This window comes from Mytilus edulis, chromosome 11 (genome assembly GCF_963676685.1).
Source record: "Mytilus edulis chromosome 11, xbMytEdul2.2, whole genome shotgun sequence".
NCBI lineage: Eukaryota > Metazoa > Mollusca > Bivalvia > Mytilida > Mytilidae > Mytilus > Mytilus edulis.
This window is the reverse complement of record NC_092354.1, coordinates 76,658,643-76,680,220: the sequence shown is the minus strand read 5'-3', so window position 1 is coordinate 76,680,220 and position 21,578 is coordinate 76,658,643. Positions and strand designations below refer to the sequence as shown.

The 21,578-nt window shown below is 32.4% G+C and overlaps 1 protein-coding gene across 1 annotated transcript in view; it reads right to left on the bottom strand.

The window, feature by feature from the left end:
• Positions 1-236: 236 nt before the first annotated feature.
• LOC139496309 (leucine-rich repeat-containing protein 15-like) overlaps positions 237-21,578 on the bottom strand; it is a 332,962-nt gene continuing 311,620 nt past the window's right edge. The window contains exons 12-16 of the mRNA XM_071284813.1: positions 19,056-19,127; positions 13,330-13,401; positions 12,589-12,660; positions 2,691-2,842; positions 237-775 (exon numbers count right to left, since the gene is read on the bottom strand). Of these exons, the coding sequence (XP_071140914.1) occupies positions 666-775; positions 2,691-2,842; positions 12,589-12,660; positions 13,330-13,401; positions 19,056-19,127 (478 nt within the window). The 3' untranslated portion in view covers positions 237-665. The remainder of the gene's footprint in view (positions 776-2,690; positions 2,843-12,588; positions 12,661-13,329; positions 13,402-19,055; positions 19,128-21,578) is intronic.

Genomic DNA, 21,578 nt, shown 5'->3' with positions numbered 1-21,578 from the left:
ACTATGAACAAATAGTGTGTATCGTCATAACTTTGGATGTGAACATTATATTTGATGATATTGATGTAATATGTAATAATATTTTCTAAAATCATACTAATTTATTACATAAATATATATACATATATATAATAGAAAATTCAAACAATGTTTTGTTTCAATGTTACGTTTATTGTCTTTTAAATGAATTTCAGATGAAAAACGTTCATAAACACTAACAAATTTTAAAACACATATTTTCGATTTTAAATCACCATTTATAATACATTAAAATAACAATCAGATACCTTGACAAAAGTTAACATGTCTGTCGTCACACAAACACTGAGCTGTACCATTCACATATTCTATATAACAGTTACCAAATCCACAGTCACGTGAGATACACGGATTTTCTATTGAAATGAAATGAGTTAGTAATAAAATCTTCATCTAATAGAATATATTCCGTACAAGACAATGACCAACTATAGATTTTATAGATGCAATAGAAAAAAGTATAATTATAATTCTGTAATTCTAGCGGACTGGCACTGATAGGAAGTTAGATTTCCCCATAAAGTAGCATGATTACAAAACGTTATACATAAGAAATACGTTATTAGAAATGACAATCTTACTATCATACAGGTATTTTTTTTCAATAGCAATGTTTTGTTTTGAAATTAATATACACCTTGACAAAATGCACCGGTCCACTGTTCAATGCAGTCACATGCAAGTTCATTGCCGTTTGCCACACATTTCCCACCATTGAAGCAGTGGCAGTTATCAGCTACAATAAAACAAAAGTATAACCATTAAGTTTGATAGATAAAGGCGATAGTAGTATACCACTTTCTAATAGTCATAAACCGATTTATCTGAAACAAATATGGATCATAAACGAAAACAGCGGGTAACACATCGACAATACAAAAATAAATAAAAGAAGAGATACATGTACACCGAACTGCTACAAACACCAATATATATACACACGGACTAGGAGATAACAACTGCCATATTCCTGACTTGGTACAGGACATTTTAAGATAATGGTGGGTTAAACCTGGTTTTATTTCTAGCCAAGCTTCCTGTGTATATGGCAATGTTAGAAATACCGCTAAAATAACAGCATTACTAGACAGGAATAAAATACAAATAAACGCAAGAACACTCCTCAGGACAGAGAAGTACATAAATATAAAAGTACGTAAACCATAGAATAACAACGAACATTTCAAACCAATCTACGGCTGAACACAAATACAACACAATAATATTCTAAACTGTCCGTCACAAGAATGCATCAACGCCGCAAAACATGACGTCACATGTACATTACACGAATTTTAATATAGAATAGTCTTAGTTATGATGTAATATTTTGTACTTGTTAACAGGTTCAGTGTTTCTTCCACTTCAAACTACAAACAAATAAATCCTGCCTATATAATTGCTTTTAACTAAAAAGAATCATATAAATGAAATAGGTGATTATTTATCTTTACTTTTACATACATATAGACAAAAATTACAGAATTAAACCACAAATGATAAAATATAGAACAATATGCAACGATAATTACAAATAAACAATAATAATTTTACATGTACATATACCGCGACAAATCTAATAGCAATACAAATTTACACTTTATGTTTTTGGCAAAACATGTAGGAATTTTTAGTTCTCAATGCTCTTCAACTTCGTACTCTATTTGACTTTTTAAACCGATAAGTGTTTTGTAGACGAAACACGCGACTGGCGAAGATATAAAATTTGTATCCAGTAACCCTTTTCACAAAAAATGTTCAGTGTAAAATTCATCGTAAGTCTAAAATATTCCTTAACAATTCAACTAAATATTTGTATCGTAAGATTAATTTTACACTTAAGATTTCTTGTGAAAAGGGATACTTGTATCTATGATAAGTTTATTTATAAGCAAAACATTCTTTTTTGGGAATAGGTAATTATCGGTACTAATAGAAACAGACGATGTTGATGCCACACCACAATATAAGACGTGAGTAAAAATGTCGTTAGTTAGATTAGACACGTACTCATCAATTCCTGGTGGTGTATAAAGACGTAAGTTATTATGTAAAAATTACAAATTTAGGGAACAACACTAGCCCAACCAAATAAAATGGTGTAAGGCGAAGCTCCTTAAAAACCTAATTCATTTTGTATTTTCCACCGTCCTTTTAAATTGGTCTCAAAATATGTTAACGCCGAGAGAAGGATATCTTGCTTTTCTTTGTGACTATTTAAACATATACATTATGAGCTATGACACAGGAATTCAAGAACAATCAACCAGCTCGTGATTGCATGGACAATGTCAACTTTACCAGATTCAATTCTATATAGCACATATTCTGGGGAAGCAACGCATCTTTATGCATAATGTTGTCATATTTAAAAATGCGAGTCCTGGAATGATGTTTCATATGGGAGACTTAAATTCTATATTCAGGGGCCACTGTACGGTTGCTCGATAGGAATATTTCAGTCAGGCCAATATGATAGATGTCTGTAACATATAAAGTAAAGTAAGATATTCGCATATTAACTGTACTATTCAAAAGTATTTAGCTCTTCATATGTATGTGTGTAGCTTGCAGAAAATAGCTCAACTTACTTTCAAAGAAGAGAAGTGTCATTATTTGAGGATCATTCGATATCGATTAGTTCTACTTACGATTGCATATGTCAAGTGCAGGTGATTGAAGTGATGTAATTAATGTTCCGTTGCTACATTGAGCATTAGTTGCTATGGATGATCGTTCAATTAACCATGACCAGAATGGAAAAATACTGCAGTCACAATTAAGCGGATTTCCTGATAGCACCCTTAGAATACAAATTATTCATTAATATTGACCGAAATATATATTAAACATATCATCAAACTGCATATCAACTCCAACATAAATCAAGTATTGTTAATTGCTGTAACGCAATCGACATACAAAAGAACTATTCGTCACACCTGAAAACATTTGAAAATTTATGGTTTGTGTTTAATTATTTTATTACATCGGTTGCAATTAATTACATTGATTTCCCAGTGAAATAAAAATTGATAATTAATTAACTCGCAACCATTTGGAATTGTGTCAAAGCCATATAGCCTTTATCTTTATTTTGGACAAATTGCAAAGTCGGAAGTAAATTCTGCAAACATGAGTCAAATCTTCATATTCATATAACAGCTGATAGAACTACCACAGAACTACGACGTAATTAAAAAAGTATAAACTTGTCATGTAATTAGCATAAGGCACTTTTCAATATAGACGAAATAAACACAAGCTTAAACTGTATACTTGTGCATATAATATTCGTTTTGCAAAATATAAGAACTTTCGAACTGCGCGTACCTAAAATCTGAAGGACCTGACATAACAGCAATTATTGATTATCCGATGATTGAGTTTAATGCGGCTACTGGCGTTTAATAGCAGCTTTCCAATTGTGAACTTTCCATTTCTAAGTAGCAACATTTCATCAGCACTTGCATACGGGGTATATATCTCCAAATTGATACGATATTCCTGTGCTTTCATTTCCTATCATGATTTTCTTAATAGAGGGTTGCTGCTCATAAGGAAGGTATCAAACCAAGAGTTTCAAATGGTGAAGTTGACATCGAGTCTTCGTAAATTTTACGGACGCCATCACGAGTTGGTCGACCGTTATGGAATAACCGTTTCACAAATAATATCGGATATGTTCCTTACGTCGTAACTGTAATTTCCTTCCCTTTCATGAATGTGTCCTACCGAATGAGACTATTTACCGGATTAGTTATAACATAAGCAAGACAACGGGTTCAACATGGAGAGCATGATCTGTTTAACCTTCCAGAGCAGCTGGGATGACCCCTAGTTTTTGGTTGGGTTGGTGTTGCTTATTCTTTAGTTTACTATGTTGTGTCATGTGCTTTATTGTTTTTTTGTTTATCTTCTTTCATTTTTAGCCAGGCGTTGTCAGTATATTTTCGATTTATGAGTTTAACTGTCCCTCTGGTATCTTTCGTCCCTCTTTTGTTTTTGTTTTGGATGTATAATGTGTTTGTATTATAAATCAAAAGTGTCTGCTACACTGGCTTCCTTTAAGGAACGCCTCGTTTTGTTTAGAGTGATTACTATCAAGTGCATTTTGTTCTCAAAAGTGTAAAGTAGTTCATAACTTTCTCACATAGCATCTGTTTAGCTTCATACGAACATGTTGTTATACACAAAATTATACAAAAAATATTTCCGACATAGTCTATAATCTTGTTTTTTGTGCAATTTTCACGTTTCTAGTTATGATTGCCCGAGTATCATCGCAGACTAACATTTAGTTGACATTTAGAGTTGTTTATACCGAAAAAACGTTAGCCGTATACAAAGTATGACGTTCATTGTCTTAATTACGAACCATCCCAGCTGTTTGTCTGCTGACCAGTTTCTAAATTTAGTGCCATCCTAGTTTTTTGTTTGCTGACAAATTTTCCAAACTACCATGCCAAGAGGGAATTTGAAGAAAAAAATCCAGCTAGAGAACAGGGGGTAAAACGATAAGAATGGCCGAACCTAAGGAGAAAGAACCAGCTACTGTAGTCAATCCCAGATCATCTGGTGAGTCAGTTATTGATTTTATTAGTGAGCAAGGGTCCTCCTAAACGTCAACTGTGACAGAATCTAACATATTTAACGAAAAAATTCAGTTATCACAAAGCCATTCCTGTTACGAGGAAAGTTTGTTTGACCATATCGGATGTTACATACCCAGGAAACTTAAATATAAGATTTGGAAACATAACCTTATCGACCTTAGTCTGTTGATTACATCTCCTAGAGAACTGACAAATTTTCCTGACCATGAAGGAGATTTAGTTGTAAAAGGGGGTCACATGCGGATTCAGTCTTTACCATATCGCGCTATACCAAATATACACACATAGACTAGCGGTTTCATGATTCATATGAGTATTTTGCTAGAGAAACAAAGTTCTTGGGCTCACGAACTGCCAAGGTAAATGAAAGATTTTTGTTTTGCAGCAAATAAATCACACGGTTGGGGAACATACGATGAGCAATTCAGACTAAGAAAAGCACAAAGGACATCAGTCATCTTGGGCTGTCATAAACCGAGATTTATGGTCATTTTATATAACAACAGCTATGAGAGATCAAAGTTAAAGTAATGAAAATGAAGTAGGTGTCTGTTCTTAAAATGAGCCTCTTCATTCTTTCGTCCATAATCAGGCCAGGAAAATGTTCAGCCACCTAAATAATGCAATGCATACAACACAAAAGGGAAGCGGTGCAGATTCAAATATGGATGCTTAACATGTGGAGGTCAACACACAGCTTACTTTTGTAAGAAACATTAAAATTGCAAAACAGAGAGACACATTTTCACTTGGTTTTTCCCACGTTAAGGTTGAAAATTAAGAAATATATTTACATGACTATCCCTATTAGAAAATGCCTCGTTGTTATTGTCTGGTTTCACATTGGTTTTTCTTTACATTACTAAGACCCTCGTTTATCTACAGATTCCAGAAACTTAAAAAATGTTATTGATAGACGAGATAAAAAGGAAAAAGGAAAAAGATGCAGGGCGTGTTGCTGGTCCCTCTAAGTTTAGGCCTATTCCTACTTTACGAATCTCGCCATTGGGTTTAGTTCAAAAGGAAAAGGACGGCCAGTTTCGAGTTATTCACCACTTATCGTATCCCGAAAATTCATCCGTCAATGATTTTATTGATCGAAAGAAATGTTCAGTAGTCTTAATTAACCAAGAATTTTATTTTGATAAAACTCCCCTTTTGGAGCCTCAATGAGCTGTGCTTTATTTGACAAGTTTGCGTCATTTCTACACTGGGCTGTTTCTGTAAGAAAATTTGAGCATTACCTTTGGACGGGGCGGAACCAGTCAATGTGCTTTCAAGGCTATTTGCAATGATCGGGGAATTCCTTGAGAGTAGGAGAAAACGATTTCACCCTTATAAACAGACTTGGAAATGTTCCCCTCTGGCACATATCTCTACCCTACCGGCTCGTTAGTGTAGGGTATTAAATATTTCCTAGGATTCACTCTTGTCATCAAGAGGAATCCCCTCCACTTCTGGTATCAGAAGGGAAGTGTCATCTCCGCAGTACACGTAATTCAGGTTGTTTGCATTTAAAAAATCGGAGAGATCGTTGTTTTCAGAGGTCTGTGTAAACAGAGGGAGGTTATCCGTCAAGTCCGCTCTTGCACGTAGGAGGAATGTGTTGACCCTTATGTTATCATAGGGTCACCGATATCCTCTTTTCAATCCTTTGGCGATCGGGTTGTTTGTCTCCCTGGAACTGGTTGAACATTTTATCTGCGGCCTATCAAATATTAACACATGCATATTTTGTACATATACTGGTTGAATTATTAGTAATAAATATTCTATATTCTTTCTACAATTTCTATTGTCGGTTTTTCAGCGCCAGGAGCCCGTTTATTAATTACTCGAATCAATTAAGAACATAAAAAAACGCAGGCAGGTTAATGCAGTTTAAAAAAAATTAGCAATGATTTTCGGTGTTTGCATCGCAATCTAAATCTGACGTCATTTTCCTAATTATTCGACACGTGATTGGCTAGAACGTTTCGTCGACGTCAAATTTGAGCTTGTCACCAACAGCTGATCGGGCACCTTGTTATGATAGAAGTCAGTGTCTTCAGTTCGACAACAACACGTTAATATAGATGTGGGTTGCTTATATTTTGAGGTACGTTAGTTTTAAATTATTTTAGCCTTCTTCCGAGGATATTGGATATTCATTTCATTCCCGATTATGAATGTAGTCTGAAGAGAAAGCTGCATGTAACTTTTCTTTACTTAAAAAATGTGGTTATTTACAAGTTTCGCTGTCAACATGATGTGGGCAGTCTGTTGAAACTTCCTTTGAATTAATTTTTCACGTTAACACTATTTTACTCGCTTATAAACAATCCAATCTTTATTGACTTTATAAATATAATTTCACGTCGACAGTTTGCAGACTGACCAGGGATGCATTCATGCGGGGATCTCAGTGGTCAGAAACCATGATCAACCATGCAACGAAAGGAGTATAATTTGATAAAATGTCCGAACAACATGCCGGCTGAGGCCCGCCACTTTCACCTATGCCTTTATCCCCCACCCCTTAATAATTAGTCTCGTATGCAAACACCTTAACATTTTCTTTAAATATCTATCAGGTATATTTGTACCTGAATCTTAAAATCGATTGCATGTTAAATCATTTCTTATTCCAATTTATAACATATTGTAGAAGTAAAACAAAGAATTATTCAAAATATATGCTCTGTGCATCATACTTATGCCTCAGTCTGTATTTAATAACATTGTGTAAGCATTTACATAAGATGTTATATGTGAGAAATAGTATTTATTATCATGACCATAATCTATTAACAACTTAAAGTTTTCATTTATGGTTTTAAATCTGATGCTAAGTCATTATAGTGTTATTTTAAATCATCCTTTTTAGTGTACATTTGAATTTTTTGTCTTTATTAATTTTGTTTTCTTATCTTTTTTTTTTATTATATAGACATAATATTAAATTAAATATGTACTTTTAATATTGATTCACTATAATAATGTGTATCTGAAGTATATGTGTGTTTGTGTAAATCTTTTTCAAATTTTGACACACTTGTTATAAAACAATTTACATCAACAGATCAATCTTAAGTATGTAATTATTGTAACTTCTTTTGCAGATTGATTTACAACTGGCACATATAAGTTGACAGTTAAATAAAGAATGTAGTTTCTATGATATGAGGTTTACACAATTAAATGTAAGTATTAATTGTATTATAATGAATGATTCCTGCTAGGGTCCTTCAGTTCTATATTTTCTATACCATTTTCTATAATCTTTATCTGTTTTGCTCATTATTCTCTATTCTTTGTAATTTAACACACCATCATTCTCTTTTATTATCAGTGTTTTCTTAATCTTTATGTCTCAGCCTTTAAATTTTGCACTTTTTGCCCATAGGGATTATTACATTATTGGTGTATCTATTCTGTAAACACCATCCAGACCCTCAGTTTATGTAAATATATATAAGTTATCTGGTGTATTTAGTCACACTCACCCAATCTTGATTAAGTCATATTGATTATTAATAACAAATTGGCAAAGCAATGTGATTGGTAAATATCAGTTAAAGTAAGTTGTACTTAAAAACTTTATTGTACTTTTACAGACAATTCATCAATTAAACTGTGTGTCAAGTTTTCTTTTAATTCAATAATAATTAAGGAATACACAAATGTGACAATTTTGACTGAAGTTTTCTATTTGTATCATAATATGAATACCTATTACTTTTAAATGCCATTAATGGTTTACATATTTTTTTCAGTACATGCATGAAGATGACTTGGAGGCAATGGTGTTATACATGTTAGTTTTAACTATAATAGCCTATCTGAAATTTGATAAAAGTTATCAGAGGAAAAGAGTGACCACTTCTTTCTTATGAAGATCAACACACACAAGGAAATTATCAGACAATTTGTAACCAGATATGGGTGCAGTTTTAGATATATGCATGAAAAGAAGTGAAATCAATGTTTTTTAGATAAAAGCTTGATGATATAGCAAAAATATAACAGTGTTGAATATGAAAACCCCATGCCATGTCACATGTAACTTATGGAATGCAGAGATTTTCAGTATTACAATAAAAGGAAGGATTTCATTACTGTTAAAACTGACTCTGGAACATTCAAGACAAAGAAATAAAGAAATAAAAACATACGAGGAAATGACTGTGCACTTCTTTTTTGAAGGATCAACACACAAAAGGAAATATTCATATCATTATGAATCATGTGCAGTAGTTGAGATAATTTTGGATATATACATAAAACTGTGAACTAAGTGATAATTATAATTCAAACATCATATGTGGTACCTTACTGGTATATATATATATATATATATATATATTGTAATTCACAACATTTTACATGGGAATATTCTTTGCATGATACATGTGAAATTAAAAAATACAAGTATAGGAATAAAGAATTATCTATTACAACATTATCATATGAAAACCAGCAGGATGAGATGTCTACATTTATTATGGATCATGGAAACCCACAAGAAAGTATTGTATGGATTGTAATTATCAGTTTTAATTCAAAGTGACATATGCAATGCTTTTTGTTTTAATTTTGAGAAAACTATTTGAAATGAATGAAAAAAATATCATAAGTTTATTTGACATTGAAACATTTGAAATAGACATATGTATTTAATAGGCAGATATTACTCATAATGACCTCAATGCTTTCTCATGCATACACCTTTTTTGAATAAACAAATATTTTTATCTCAAGGAAATTACTTTTTTTAATGTTTTTTTTTCTATAACAATTTGTTTTATACTGTAAAGACTGCAATGCATGAATGATGCATGTTCAATAAATGAACATAGTAGAAATTCTTGCTTACATTCAGCTGAGATATAGTTTAAAAAAAGACCCATTCACACATGTTATGTGACAGTTATTGATCCTAATAATTCAGTGAACTAATTAAAAATGATTTTAAATAAAAACATTTAAAAAACTTTAACAGGGCTGAGCAGATTACTATTTCTCATAAAACATGAGTTTGATGGAAGGGGCTCCATGCTACCATGGACTGGTGCTTGTTAAAGTATTTTTCCCTATCAGGAGAATCATTTTATTTTAGAAATACTGGTTTGCCGTTCGTCGTCACGTTATTTTACTCTCGATTTTACTATTTATGTCAAACCTTGGTAATGTAAAAGGCGTTAAGACCCAATGATAATCAAATTTAAGAAAGTAAGCAAGATACTTTTATTTACAATCGACACATATGACACACATGTGCAGTTAGAAATGAACATTGGGTTACGAAAGCTCTTTTAAATACAAAGTATAACGTTAGCGCATCCCCCCTTTTTCTCTTCGTATGCACGGTGATACTTTAAAGATGAATAAACACCTCAAGAGTAAAAATGAAAAAAAATAACATTATTTCATACCTTTAATGTGTCTATTTCTAGTCAAAATCTATCAAAAGGTCGATTATTTTTCCCCGGCATTTTTACACCGAAAAGGGGAATAATCGATCTGAATCAATTCAGTGTTTAAATGTCGCCACGTGAGGACTTGAATATCATTTATCTATAAAGATCGCATTGGCACGTCCTGTTAACATTTATTGATCTCTTTAAAACTTGGCATATTTATTCTTAGAAAGCTCATGAATACCAAGATTGCTGTTTCTTGTTTTTAAAATGAATAAAACATTATGAAAATTGACAAGATAGTTGACTTTTGGTGTGGCCACGGTTGGATTGTATGTCACTTCTGTTTTTTTTTTATTTTAAAAGGCCACATTTAAAGAAAGAAACAGCTGTTACGGGAAAGATAGCATCTTTGTCAACCAAATACAACTTTATTTTCATTCATTTGTCTAGTTCTTTGGGGTGTGCCAGGCTCTTGAAGTTGGACGTTTAAACGCCATCTTTGAATGCTGGCTGTTACCATGGTAACCAAGTGGGGGGTTCTGAGACACCAGAAATTAAAACTTCGGATGATATTAGGGATGATAAAAATAGGTTCTGGGTAAGAAAGTTTCTAGACTAAAATTCTAAATAATTTCAAATTTCATTGATTTTTATATGAATAAATAGCAGATTTACTCCAGAACAGCATTAACCTACCTGCGAACATGACAGAATAAACAATTCAGATCTGATGATTAAATGTAATAATACCGAATATTAAAGTCTACGCAATACAAAACATATTGTTACAGTATATTTGATTTTACTTTATTTGTAGTCACTTCCTGCTGCAGTCAAGTCTTAATCGTTTTTTTTAGACGTTTAATCAATTTGATGTTTTATCAGTTTATCGGCCTTGATATTCTAATTCGTTCCGTGTTATTTCTGGATTTTTATTTCTTCAAAAACATAATTTTCAACTAGTAGATACCTATGACTTTTAGTATGTGTATATTTAAATTCCCGTTTTTGCTATTGGGATTCTGAATATGACTTTATTAGGATTTACAAGACAATAGTGACCAGAAAACAAGCAACCGAACTATGTGTTTCTGAAATCGTTAGACAAAACATCACCAATATGCATACGTCATATGTTCGAATTTAGTTGAAACGAGAACAAATTACCGATACAAAACTGTTGTGTATTGAACGAAACCTAGTATTTTTATTTTCATTTAATTGAAAATTAAAACGAATACTCAGGAATAAAAACAGACAAACAAAGACACATACCATCTTTAATAGGTGTGTAACAGCCGTTATTGTAATATTTGAGTTTTTTTAATTTTGTGACTGATATAAGGTCAATAATTTTACATGTTAAAGATTAACATTAGTGAACTGTATTTATCAGTAGATTGCAGTTTAATGCAAATATTAATCTTAATATATTTAATGATATAAAGGCAGTATGTTAAACTCTAAAACAAGTCTTTAGTTAATGCAGTTCTAGATAGATTGAATTGCATTAACAACACGATCAAGTCATATCACCTATATGTATTTGAATGACATGAACACACGATTGGAAACAGTGATGATTTGCATATCTATAAATGTCCGAACGGGATTGGTCACTACATTTGTAACACTTTTTTCTCTTGGTTTACACTTCGATAAACCATGTTTCGAAAACTACTTTCATAAACTTTACTGTAATATTTTCATACGCAATATACTTACGTGCAGGGTTCCCGGGATTTAAAGCAAATTGAGATTAAAGATTTATTTTATTTTAATGCATATAAAACATAAAAGAAATAATGCATTTTTAAAAAGCTTTGAAAATGGGCATAAAATTGCTGGACATTTCACGAATGATTTGGAGAATTTACGTCATTGCAAAACACGACGTCATACGAATACAAAATTTCAAACGAAAGATTATTTCGTTACTTGTATCCTTCAAATTCGGATAATATCTAATTAACATGAAGTTTTTGAGGTAGGTGGTACATCATTTTAGATTCTGTTGCATTTATCAGACATTTATGGGTTTTAAAAAGTCCAGATGGCGGCGTACTCCTTAGTTACGACATGATATTGTGCTTTTGATAATACATGATTCGAAGCCATCAAACAAACATGTTTCTTAAACACCGCAAATTGTAAGGATTTTCGGACTTTTTTTAAATTTGCGAATAAATCGCCCCGGTTTACATATCAATAACCTCTATAAGAATGTGTTTAATTCTATAATAACTTACATCAAGAAAAAATAATAATCAAACTATGTGGGTCTGAAATCGAAAGACAAGATATCTAAATCTGCTTCAAATTTCGTAATGACCTTTTTTGAGCTATTGAAGTCTTCTATGAACCAAAAATATGCGCATACATATACTTTATCCTGTTACTTTGGTAAATAATAGGGACTCCGAAGATGTGTCACAAATTCTTAAACCTAAAAGCACTACATCCTCAATTTAAAAATACAGTTACAAAGTATACATTTTGTTTACATTCGTGAATACAATATATAAACTTACATTTGGGACAGTGAAGGTAAGTACCCAAATGCCTGCTCCCTGATATGACGAATATTATTCCGAGTTAAATGTCTGTAATGTAAATAGTGTATACTTAACTTAGCGTATAAATGCACATATCATTTTTGAAAGTTAAATTATATGCACGAATACAATTTCAACACGACCACATTAAGGATGCAAAATATGTTGGGTGTTGATAAATACCTAGTATTTGTTATTTCATTTCAACATAAACGTTAACAGATCAATATACATGGAGAGTAATCAGGATTATGCAGAAAAAGGTAACAAATCATTTTTTGTATACGTGTGCATAAACCGTTATTATTAACGTAGAGTTGTTCTTAATACAGATATGTATTTGTTAAGTGAACGTTTTTTATTATTTTGTTCATTTAAGGTCAATAACTTTATGTAAAAGATTATTGTCAAGTTGAATGAATTCATAAATAGATAGCAGCTTAACTAAAATAATAACCATATTGTATCCAGGATTTGTGTAATTAGCGTAAGGGCGTAGATAAACGTTTTGTGTTTCGTTTCTGTTTTATCTTAAAATAGGCTGCGTGAGTTCTTGCTTTATTTTTTTCAGATTACGTCAGTAGCATTTATAGCTGTCTTTGTTGTATATGTGTCACTCAATGGTGAAGGTCTTACGTTAACTTGTATTGATAACATCCATACGCTGTCAGGTTTTTCGTCGATTGCAATATAAATAAATACTAAACATATACTCACAAATCTTGAAGACTTGGCAGATCCATAAAAGTAAAGGGTTCTATTGTAGATAGTTCATTGTCATACAAATGTCTAAAAGAAAAGATTCTACAATTGAAATGTGTTCATCCTCTTTATAACCTCACACATTTGTTAACAGACAAATAAACTAATAGATGTAAAAGATCAATAAAATGATATTTGACGTAGATGTTAATCAAACGTCTTAACACAACCAAAGTAATCTAGCATATAGCTCTCTTCCTAATAGACATTTGCGTAAACAAGGTATATGCATAGGATTACACGTTATACTTACAATTACAGGTGACAAAAACAAGGGGTCATCGCAAAATACAAAAACAAACCAACAATACATAAACAAAATATCAAATGGTGTCTTCTAAAAAAAAAAAGAAAAACAATGATGTAAGCAACACGTTAAATTTCATGTGTCCGAAGAGCTTTTCTGGATTTACCATTAGGACCTTTTCGCCTGTTACACTTTTTATCTCTAACAATAGATTAGCGTTTAAACTTTGTGTTGAAATGAACAACGTCGCAGTGAGAGATCAAGGGCTGTTTCGGGGGTTGGAACACCCCTTTTCTTACCGATAAATGCTTTATTAGGGACATTTTGTCGGACCCCCTCAACCCCCCCCCCCCCCCCCCCATATATCTTTGTTTGGAATTCTCTTTGGAAAATGACTGGGTCGACCCCTGCGTTGTCAGAGCACTCTATGTTACAATTCCATGAAAATAGTACAAATCTCGGAACAGGGATTAAATTTAGCTCATGTTTCGAGCAAATAAGTACCACCTACGTCCATACTTAATGATTCCCAAGATCTTTTTATAATAATTGCATGATGGAAAAACAACTTGGAACTCGTTTGTCATTTTCTGTATGTTGCTGTTGAAAACATAGATAGCAAAGTTTTAACTATTTGTGTACAGCTATGTTATATTTCAACTGAGTCTTGTGAACAGTCTTAAATATATTTCCTACACAGAAAAGTTCGTCGATAACTGTTTTTTTGGGTGTTTTTTTTTCTCGAGTAGTTGTGATTTTTTTTCTATTGAAACCAAAAACGCAGACAAAAGTGTTTGTCCTATTCAAAATAAAAGATTTCAAAATTATACCGAACGGCAAGTGAAATTCCATCACAAAATAAATAGCTAAGAAACACCCGTCCGCGGTATTTCTTGATTCTCTTTAAAACAAAATAAAAGAGAGAAAGAATGTCTTAGCATAAACATGCTTACATGCTCCATGGTTGATTGTACCTTTCTTAAGCGTTTTCAAAGTATTGCTGACTTTTTTCAGCAACTGTTCCTAACTATCAACTGCAACAACAATATTTTGTGTGCCTCATGTTTTATTTATTTCTAAAATAATGTGAGTTCATTCTATTATACTTCGTACAAGTGCAGCATTTTCAACTTCGGATAACACCATCAACAATAACTACTGTTAACACATTGCTGCACATAAATTTAAAAAAAGATAAACTACAGAAAAACATCCCTATCGTTACATTGTTTTGGATCGACGGTTTATTTTTACACTTTGAGAAATCCCAAGATTCAAGTGCTACCTGTAAGTATAATTGTAATCCTAATCGTAGGTGTATGACAGATTCCGCAAATGTCTAATAGCACACAGTTTCCCCTACATGATGTCAGACTCTACAGTCTACAACCATGGCAAATAAATTGTACAGAAAGGAAAAAAAGATCTGTCAACAGTTTTCTCTAAACGACACAAAACATATTGATATTACATACCAAAATTACTGTCGTTGGTATTCACTGCAAAATATTTATCAAAAATGTCTGAGACAATGACATATTTTAACATTTAACTAAAGAAATTGCTAATCCATTCAGTGTTAACTTATTGCCGTCCAAAATTTGCACAACGTAGTTGTTTTTGTTGAGGTTTCATTTGTAAACTGTTAATCGATCCATACATATTAAGAGTACAACCATTCTTTCAGCGTTATTTGGTAATATATACAGTTTAAAGTATATGCCTACCTGACTCAACACTATTTCCTCTTTTTTTAAATAGTGAGGTATGCAAGGGGATGATTTAAAAAAAAAAACTTGATAAGTTTTAATGTACGTTTACATGGATATACATCTGAAGAGTTATAAAAATAATAATAATCTAGACGACCGAATTTGCCTCGTTCGAAAAAGAAAGGTGCATGGGGGTTACTTAATATATACACATGGAAAACAGTATTGCAACACCAAATTGAAATTGAAATTAAAAAAACACTCTTTTTTTTTTGGTGATATAATTTGGTAAAATAGAACTAGTTAAACATTATTTTGAGTTTAATCAATAGATATCGATTCGATAAGTTTTTTATCTGCACATGCAGCTACTGTAGCCGTAAACAGCAAAACATATGTTTTTATCCTCAATGTTTTCAACACTTTAAATAACCAAGTTTTTAAAGTTATGTGATTGACACCTTGTAATGGGTCCTTGACAACTATTAACTGCAGCAAGATGGCAGATTATCAGCATAAGAGAAGCAGGGATGTCACTGTAACAACTGCACGTATTGCTGGTAATCACCATTCCACTATAAGTCGTTTTGAGAATAAAAATCAGGCAATAAACGCTGTTAAAGACCTTCCAAGATAATGAAGACCCCCTATACCATTTACTAGGGAAAATCAAGCATAATGAAGGTTGGTCAAAAGGAAAGCCATTGCATATAAGACAATCCTAAAGAGAGAGTGGTGGCCATACAGGAGCCTTTTAACAAGAACTGTTCGCGATCGACTCATCGCTACTGGTTATCGTGTGACAAGACCATTTCGGAGACCTTTGCTAACGAACAGACACACAGTTGTCCGTATCACACGTAGTGCAGAGCTCGCCAAAGTTGGAAATTAGCATCGTGGAGGAAGATCCAATGTTCAAATGGTATTCGGTTCATCTTCCTTGGCCCGATCGTAGCCCGGATTTGAACCATATCGAGCATATTTGGGACACTATTGGGCGGAAAGTGCGCGAAAGGACAACCCAGTTGAAACACATCATGAAATAAACAATGCCCTTCATCAGAAATGGTTGCTGCTACCTTAACAACAAATTAGTCGTTTTATGGCAGGAATCAGAAGACGTTAGGATGCGGTTATCTGTTTGAATAGAGGCTGCGCACAAAGTACCAATTATGTGGCGTATAACGAACAACAATGATGTGAACAGTCATCTGAACATTAATTTTGAAATGTCTGACATTGTAAAGTTCGACTACAGTAAAAGTTTTAAAATGCATTTTTTTGTACAAAAAAACCACTTCATTTTGTTATTAAAATTGTGGTTATATAAATATTTTTTTTTTTCAAACATTTTTTGTTCGTTTCAATGCCAATGTTATCATGAACTATGTTTCAATAATATTATACATATATTTTATTATATTTCATCCAAAAAAAAAGGCTGATTTTTCAAGTTTTAAAAAATCAAGGTGTTGCAATACTTTTTTCCATGTGTATGATAAGGTCTTTGCATCGGAACTAAACACATTATTTTTTTTAAAAACAGTTGTTGGCATGACACGGGTTATGTTCTTCTCATATATGTTATGATGGTATGATACTAAACCCCTAATGGGAAGGATTGTGCCTGATGTTCATATGATGAAATCATAATCTTTCAGTCAGTTTAATTGAAGTCAGGAGCTGCCATGTCAGTTAACTGCTAGTAGTCTGTTGTTATTTATGTATTATTGTCATTTTGTTTATTTTCTTTGGTTACATCTTCTGACATCAGACTCGGATTTCTCTTGAACTGAATTTTAATGTGCGTATTGTTATGCGTTTACTTTACTACATTGGTTAGAGGTATAGGGGGAGGGTTGAGATCTCACAAACATGTTTAACCCCGCCGCATTTTTGCGCCTGTCCCAAGTCAGGAGCCTCTGGCCTTTGTTAGTCTTGTATTATTTTAATTTTAGTTTCTTGTGTACAATTTGGAAATTAGTATGGCGTTCATTGTCACTGGACTAGTATATATTTGCTTAGGGGCCAGCTGAAGGACGCCTCCGGGTGCGGGAATTTCTCGCTACATTGAAGACCTGTTGGTGACCCGCTGCTGTGGTTTTTTATTTGGTCGGGTTGTTGTCTCTTTGACACATTCCCCATTTCCATTCTCAATTTTATTTGAATATAGCATACAACTTAGTTTCGAAATACCAATTGTACTTCTCCTAGAAAGAACATTTTGAACTGTTACATGCTTAAAAAATTGAATGTCCAACATAAAAAAATGGTACTGTTTTATTATCAGTTTCTTAAAGTAGTTATCAAAGGTTCCAGGATTATAATGTAGTACGCCAGACGCGCGTTTTGTCTACACAATACTCATCAGTGACTCTCAGATCAAAGTAAAACAAGTACAAAGTTGAAGTGCATTGAGGACCCAAAATTTCTAAACGTTGTATCAAAATACAGCTAAGGTAATCTATTCCTGGAATAAGAAAATCCTTAATTTTCAAAAAAAAAAAAACTTTTGTTAAAAGAAAGTTATAAAAATGACAATATAATTGATATTCATGTCAACACCGTAGTCTTGACTACTAGGCTGGTGATACCCTCGAGGACAAAACGTCCACCAGCAGTGGTTTCGACCCAGTTGTTTAAATGGTAATCACAGGTACCAAGATTATAATTTAGTACGCCAGATGTGCGTTTCTTCTACATAAGACTCATCAGAGACGCACATAACAAAAAGTTATAAAGTCAAACAAGTACAAAGTTGAAAAATAGTGAGGACCCAAAATTCCATAAAGTTGTGTCAAATACAGCTAATATAATCTATTCCTGAAATAAGAAAATCCTTAGTTTTTTACAAATTAATAGTTTTGTTACACGAAATTTATACAAATGACCATATAATTGATATTCACGTCAACATAAGAGTGCTGAATACTGGGCTGGTAAAGCCCAAACATGGGATCATACTTATGTGAATAAAGAAGATATACAGCTCAAAGTCTGTTAAACTTATTATCGAACTATTGCAGCACTATCTATGACAGTTACGTTACAATCCTTCGCATGAAAGTAAAATGAATACGTTGTTTCCTATCCATCAAACAAAGGTAATTGAGAGACATCGAAATAGACATGATAGAGTATTACCATCGCAATCATTTTGACTCATTTGTCAATTTTTTCGAGGTATTTACACATGTAGTTGCTATTTCGAAATTATCTTTATCCATAACAGTGTTCATACAGGCAAACACATACGTCGTTGGGTTAAACATGCTGGCGATATACAGCAATATATGTTGTTAAAATGCGTGAAAAGGTGTATATATAAAAAGGACGTTCGCTCCTATGATTCAAATTAACAAGCTTTTTTAAAGTTTTGTTATAAATTGATAATATACAGATGACTGAATTTATAAACAGAGCAAAATGAAAGGTCCGTGTCTTTCTCTTTGAGATATGATTAATGATATTTGGTGGGAAGTAATTCTCTCTTTCATATGTTTAACATTGGCACCTTTTATTTTACTTGTTGTGTTTATTCTTTTGCTGTATTCGCTCCTCAAAGATGATTTTATGTCTTTGACGAATACAAGTTTTGGCCTTTAGCATCACGAAAGGGTAATCACTTATTTAATGTACACTTGGTGATGTACAATTGGCACTGTGTACGTTATTAATTGTTAGTTTTACCGCGATATAAAATATGATATCAAACAACTCACAATACTTGTAGGGATGTCAAATTCTTAAATGTTGTCGGTTGTATATATTCAATAAGGTTCACGCTGAGATCTCTGAAATGAATAATACTTGATCATGTTGATATATATATATTTTTAAATTTTCAATCAAACATACAAATATATTGTTTTGCATATAAGGATAAACAACCTTTTGAATTAGATCAACACAACTAGAAAATCCCTCACCATAAAAGCCGAAGCATACAAATGAACTAAAATTAAAAAAACACATGCAAGATGTTCCTGAATTAGGACAGGTGCAAACGTGCCAAGAGGCTTAACATGTATTATAACATTTCAACTTCGTCGTACGCTATTCGCCTACGTAAAATAAACTGACACAAAAAATCGGGACGACCTATAACAGAGTGACAGTCAAACTCATAAATCGTAGACAAACTGACAACATCAGTGTCAAAAATAAAAAAGACAAACAACCAAATTATACATACAGACAAACTCATTTTGAAAGAAGTCACAATCTGATGTTTAAAAAAGTAATACAAGAAAGTAATCAACATGACATTAATTAAAACATATTAACAAAGGACTACCGGCAGTAACTTACATGCAAGGACAAGACCGCAATTAAATTGATCGAAATTGTATATATTCATCATTTAAAAATCAAGCACAATCTTTCCCGGTAGAGGTTAAGTATCACGACAACATAAATACACGAGAAAAATGTAACTCGTATCATGCCATCAACTGGTTAAAGAATAACCCTGTGAGTGAATAAATAGTTATTACAAACATGCCATATGGTCATATGCATTGCAATTCTTTTAAAACACAAATGGAATTTTAAAAAAAATCCAACCTGTCCTTTCTCAAAAAAATGTGTACATTGTGTTATACTACTTGTGGACAAATCATATCAAAATTATAGAAAACTTCATCGGCCTTAACTCAAATTATGGACAATTTAATGTTTAGAGGGTCTTGAAATCTTAAGGTAGCTTCCGAAGTGCTAATTTTAAACCTTTTTCAGCTGGACCAAACCACTACTTTCCTTACAAATTCTGGACTATATTCCAAAATCAAAACGCGACAATTGTTGTCTCTGACAATATTCAATGATTTGGCAAACGAATAGAACCTATATCCCTTCTAACTGAGCCCGATGAAAGGTCAAGCATTTTTTTAACATCCTCTTTGAAATTCCAGTGTAATAATTTCTTAATTTTAAACATCATCAATGGTGTGTACTGTCTTGCGTATACCAGGATATTTCCGTAAATAAAAAAAAAAATGCTTTTCTTTTTATCAAAATTAATTGACGTGCATTTAGTTATCAATTTAGTTATTTCAAATGACTCTGGATGAGGTATTTGTGATAAATGTTAAATAGTATACGGGGATACATATTCTTAAACTGTTGTCAGTAAAAGAAAGTGCATGTTTTTATTTGAATTAAAATCATACGCCGTCTTTGATTGTTCCTATGCTGTAATGTACAGATGGGTTGCCTTATGTTATTTATGCTTAATATCAGAGAAAACATACTACACTTTTGTTTGCGTTGTATAAAAATTTCAAAGTTACTTTCTCTGCTACAAAATGATTGATTTTGCATTTTGACAAATAGTATTGTTATGATATTATTGATATTGTGTCTACATTTATAAATGGTAACATTTCTTCTAATTTTACAAAATCTTCATCTAAATGTAGATTCCCAATATTTTGTTTTTCTTTTATAATTTTCGCAAATCTAGTAGATTTATCAATGGCGAAAACGCCGTTTTCAGCACTCTACGAGTTTAATTGCCTATTGTTCAACAGTTCAAACCATCAGACATACCAATTCTTCTGAAAAGTTTTATCAGTGAAAGGTTATAAGTGTAAGTCTGATAGATTTGTGAGTTTGACTCGGATTTGACTGTTCGCCGACTGATCGATGACTGCTGCCCAATCTCTTAAACAGTCACGCATAAGGCTGTAAGTAGCTCACACGTGTACTTTTAAACAGATTAGAACATATGAAAGAATGCGCCGAGAAAGTTAATATTTGTTGATATTACTCAGATGAGTTGGATAAACAGTATTTGTCTTATGTTTGTAGCTTTGGATTACTACATCACATGACTCAGGTTGTCCATTTGCACTTACATCAATCCAACAATTGGTTTTTATTGTAGCATTTGTTTATGGCAAACTAAATATTGTGCACGGTCTATTCATTAATATAATATGATACGAGAAATGACACGTACACCAAATAAACCTTACTTTTCTGAATTTTTATTTGAATTAAGAGTTGTCTCATTGGCACTCAAACCACATCTTCCTATATTTTCTTATAATAATGTATTATGTTATTTTTCTTGTTGACAACCCAAATAATCATTTTTTTATCTACATATAATCATTTAAGCACAAAGTAATATTAAACATTGAACAGTTATTTCCCTTTCCGGTTAATACATAACATTGAATACAATATCATAACAATAACAATGACAACACATTATTACATACTGACAGTCTAAGTTTTTA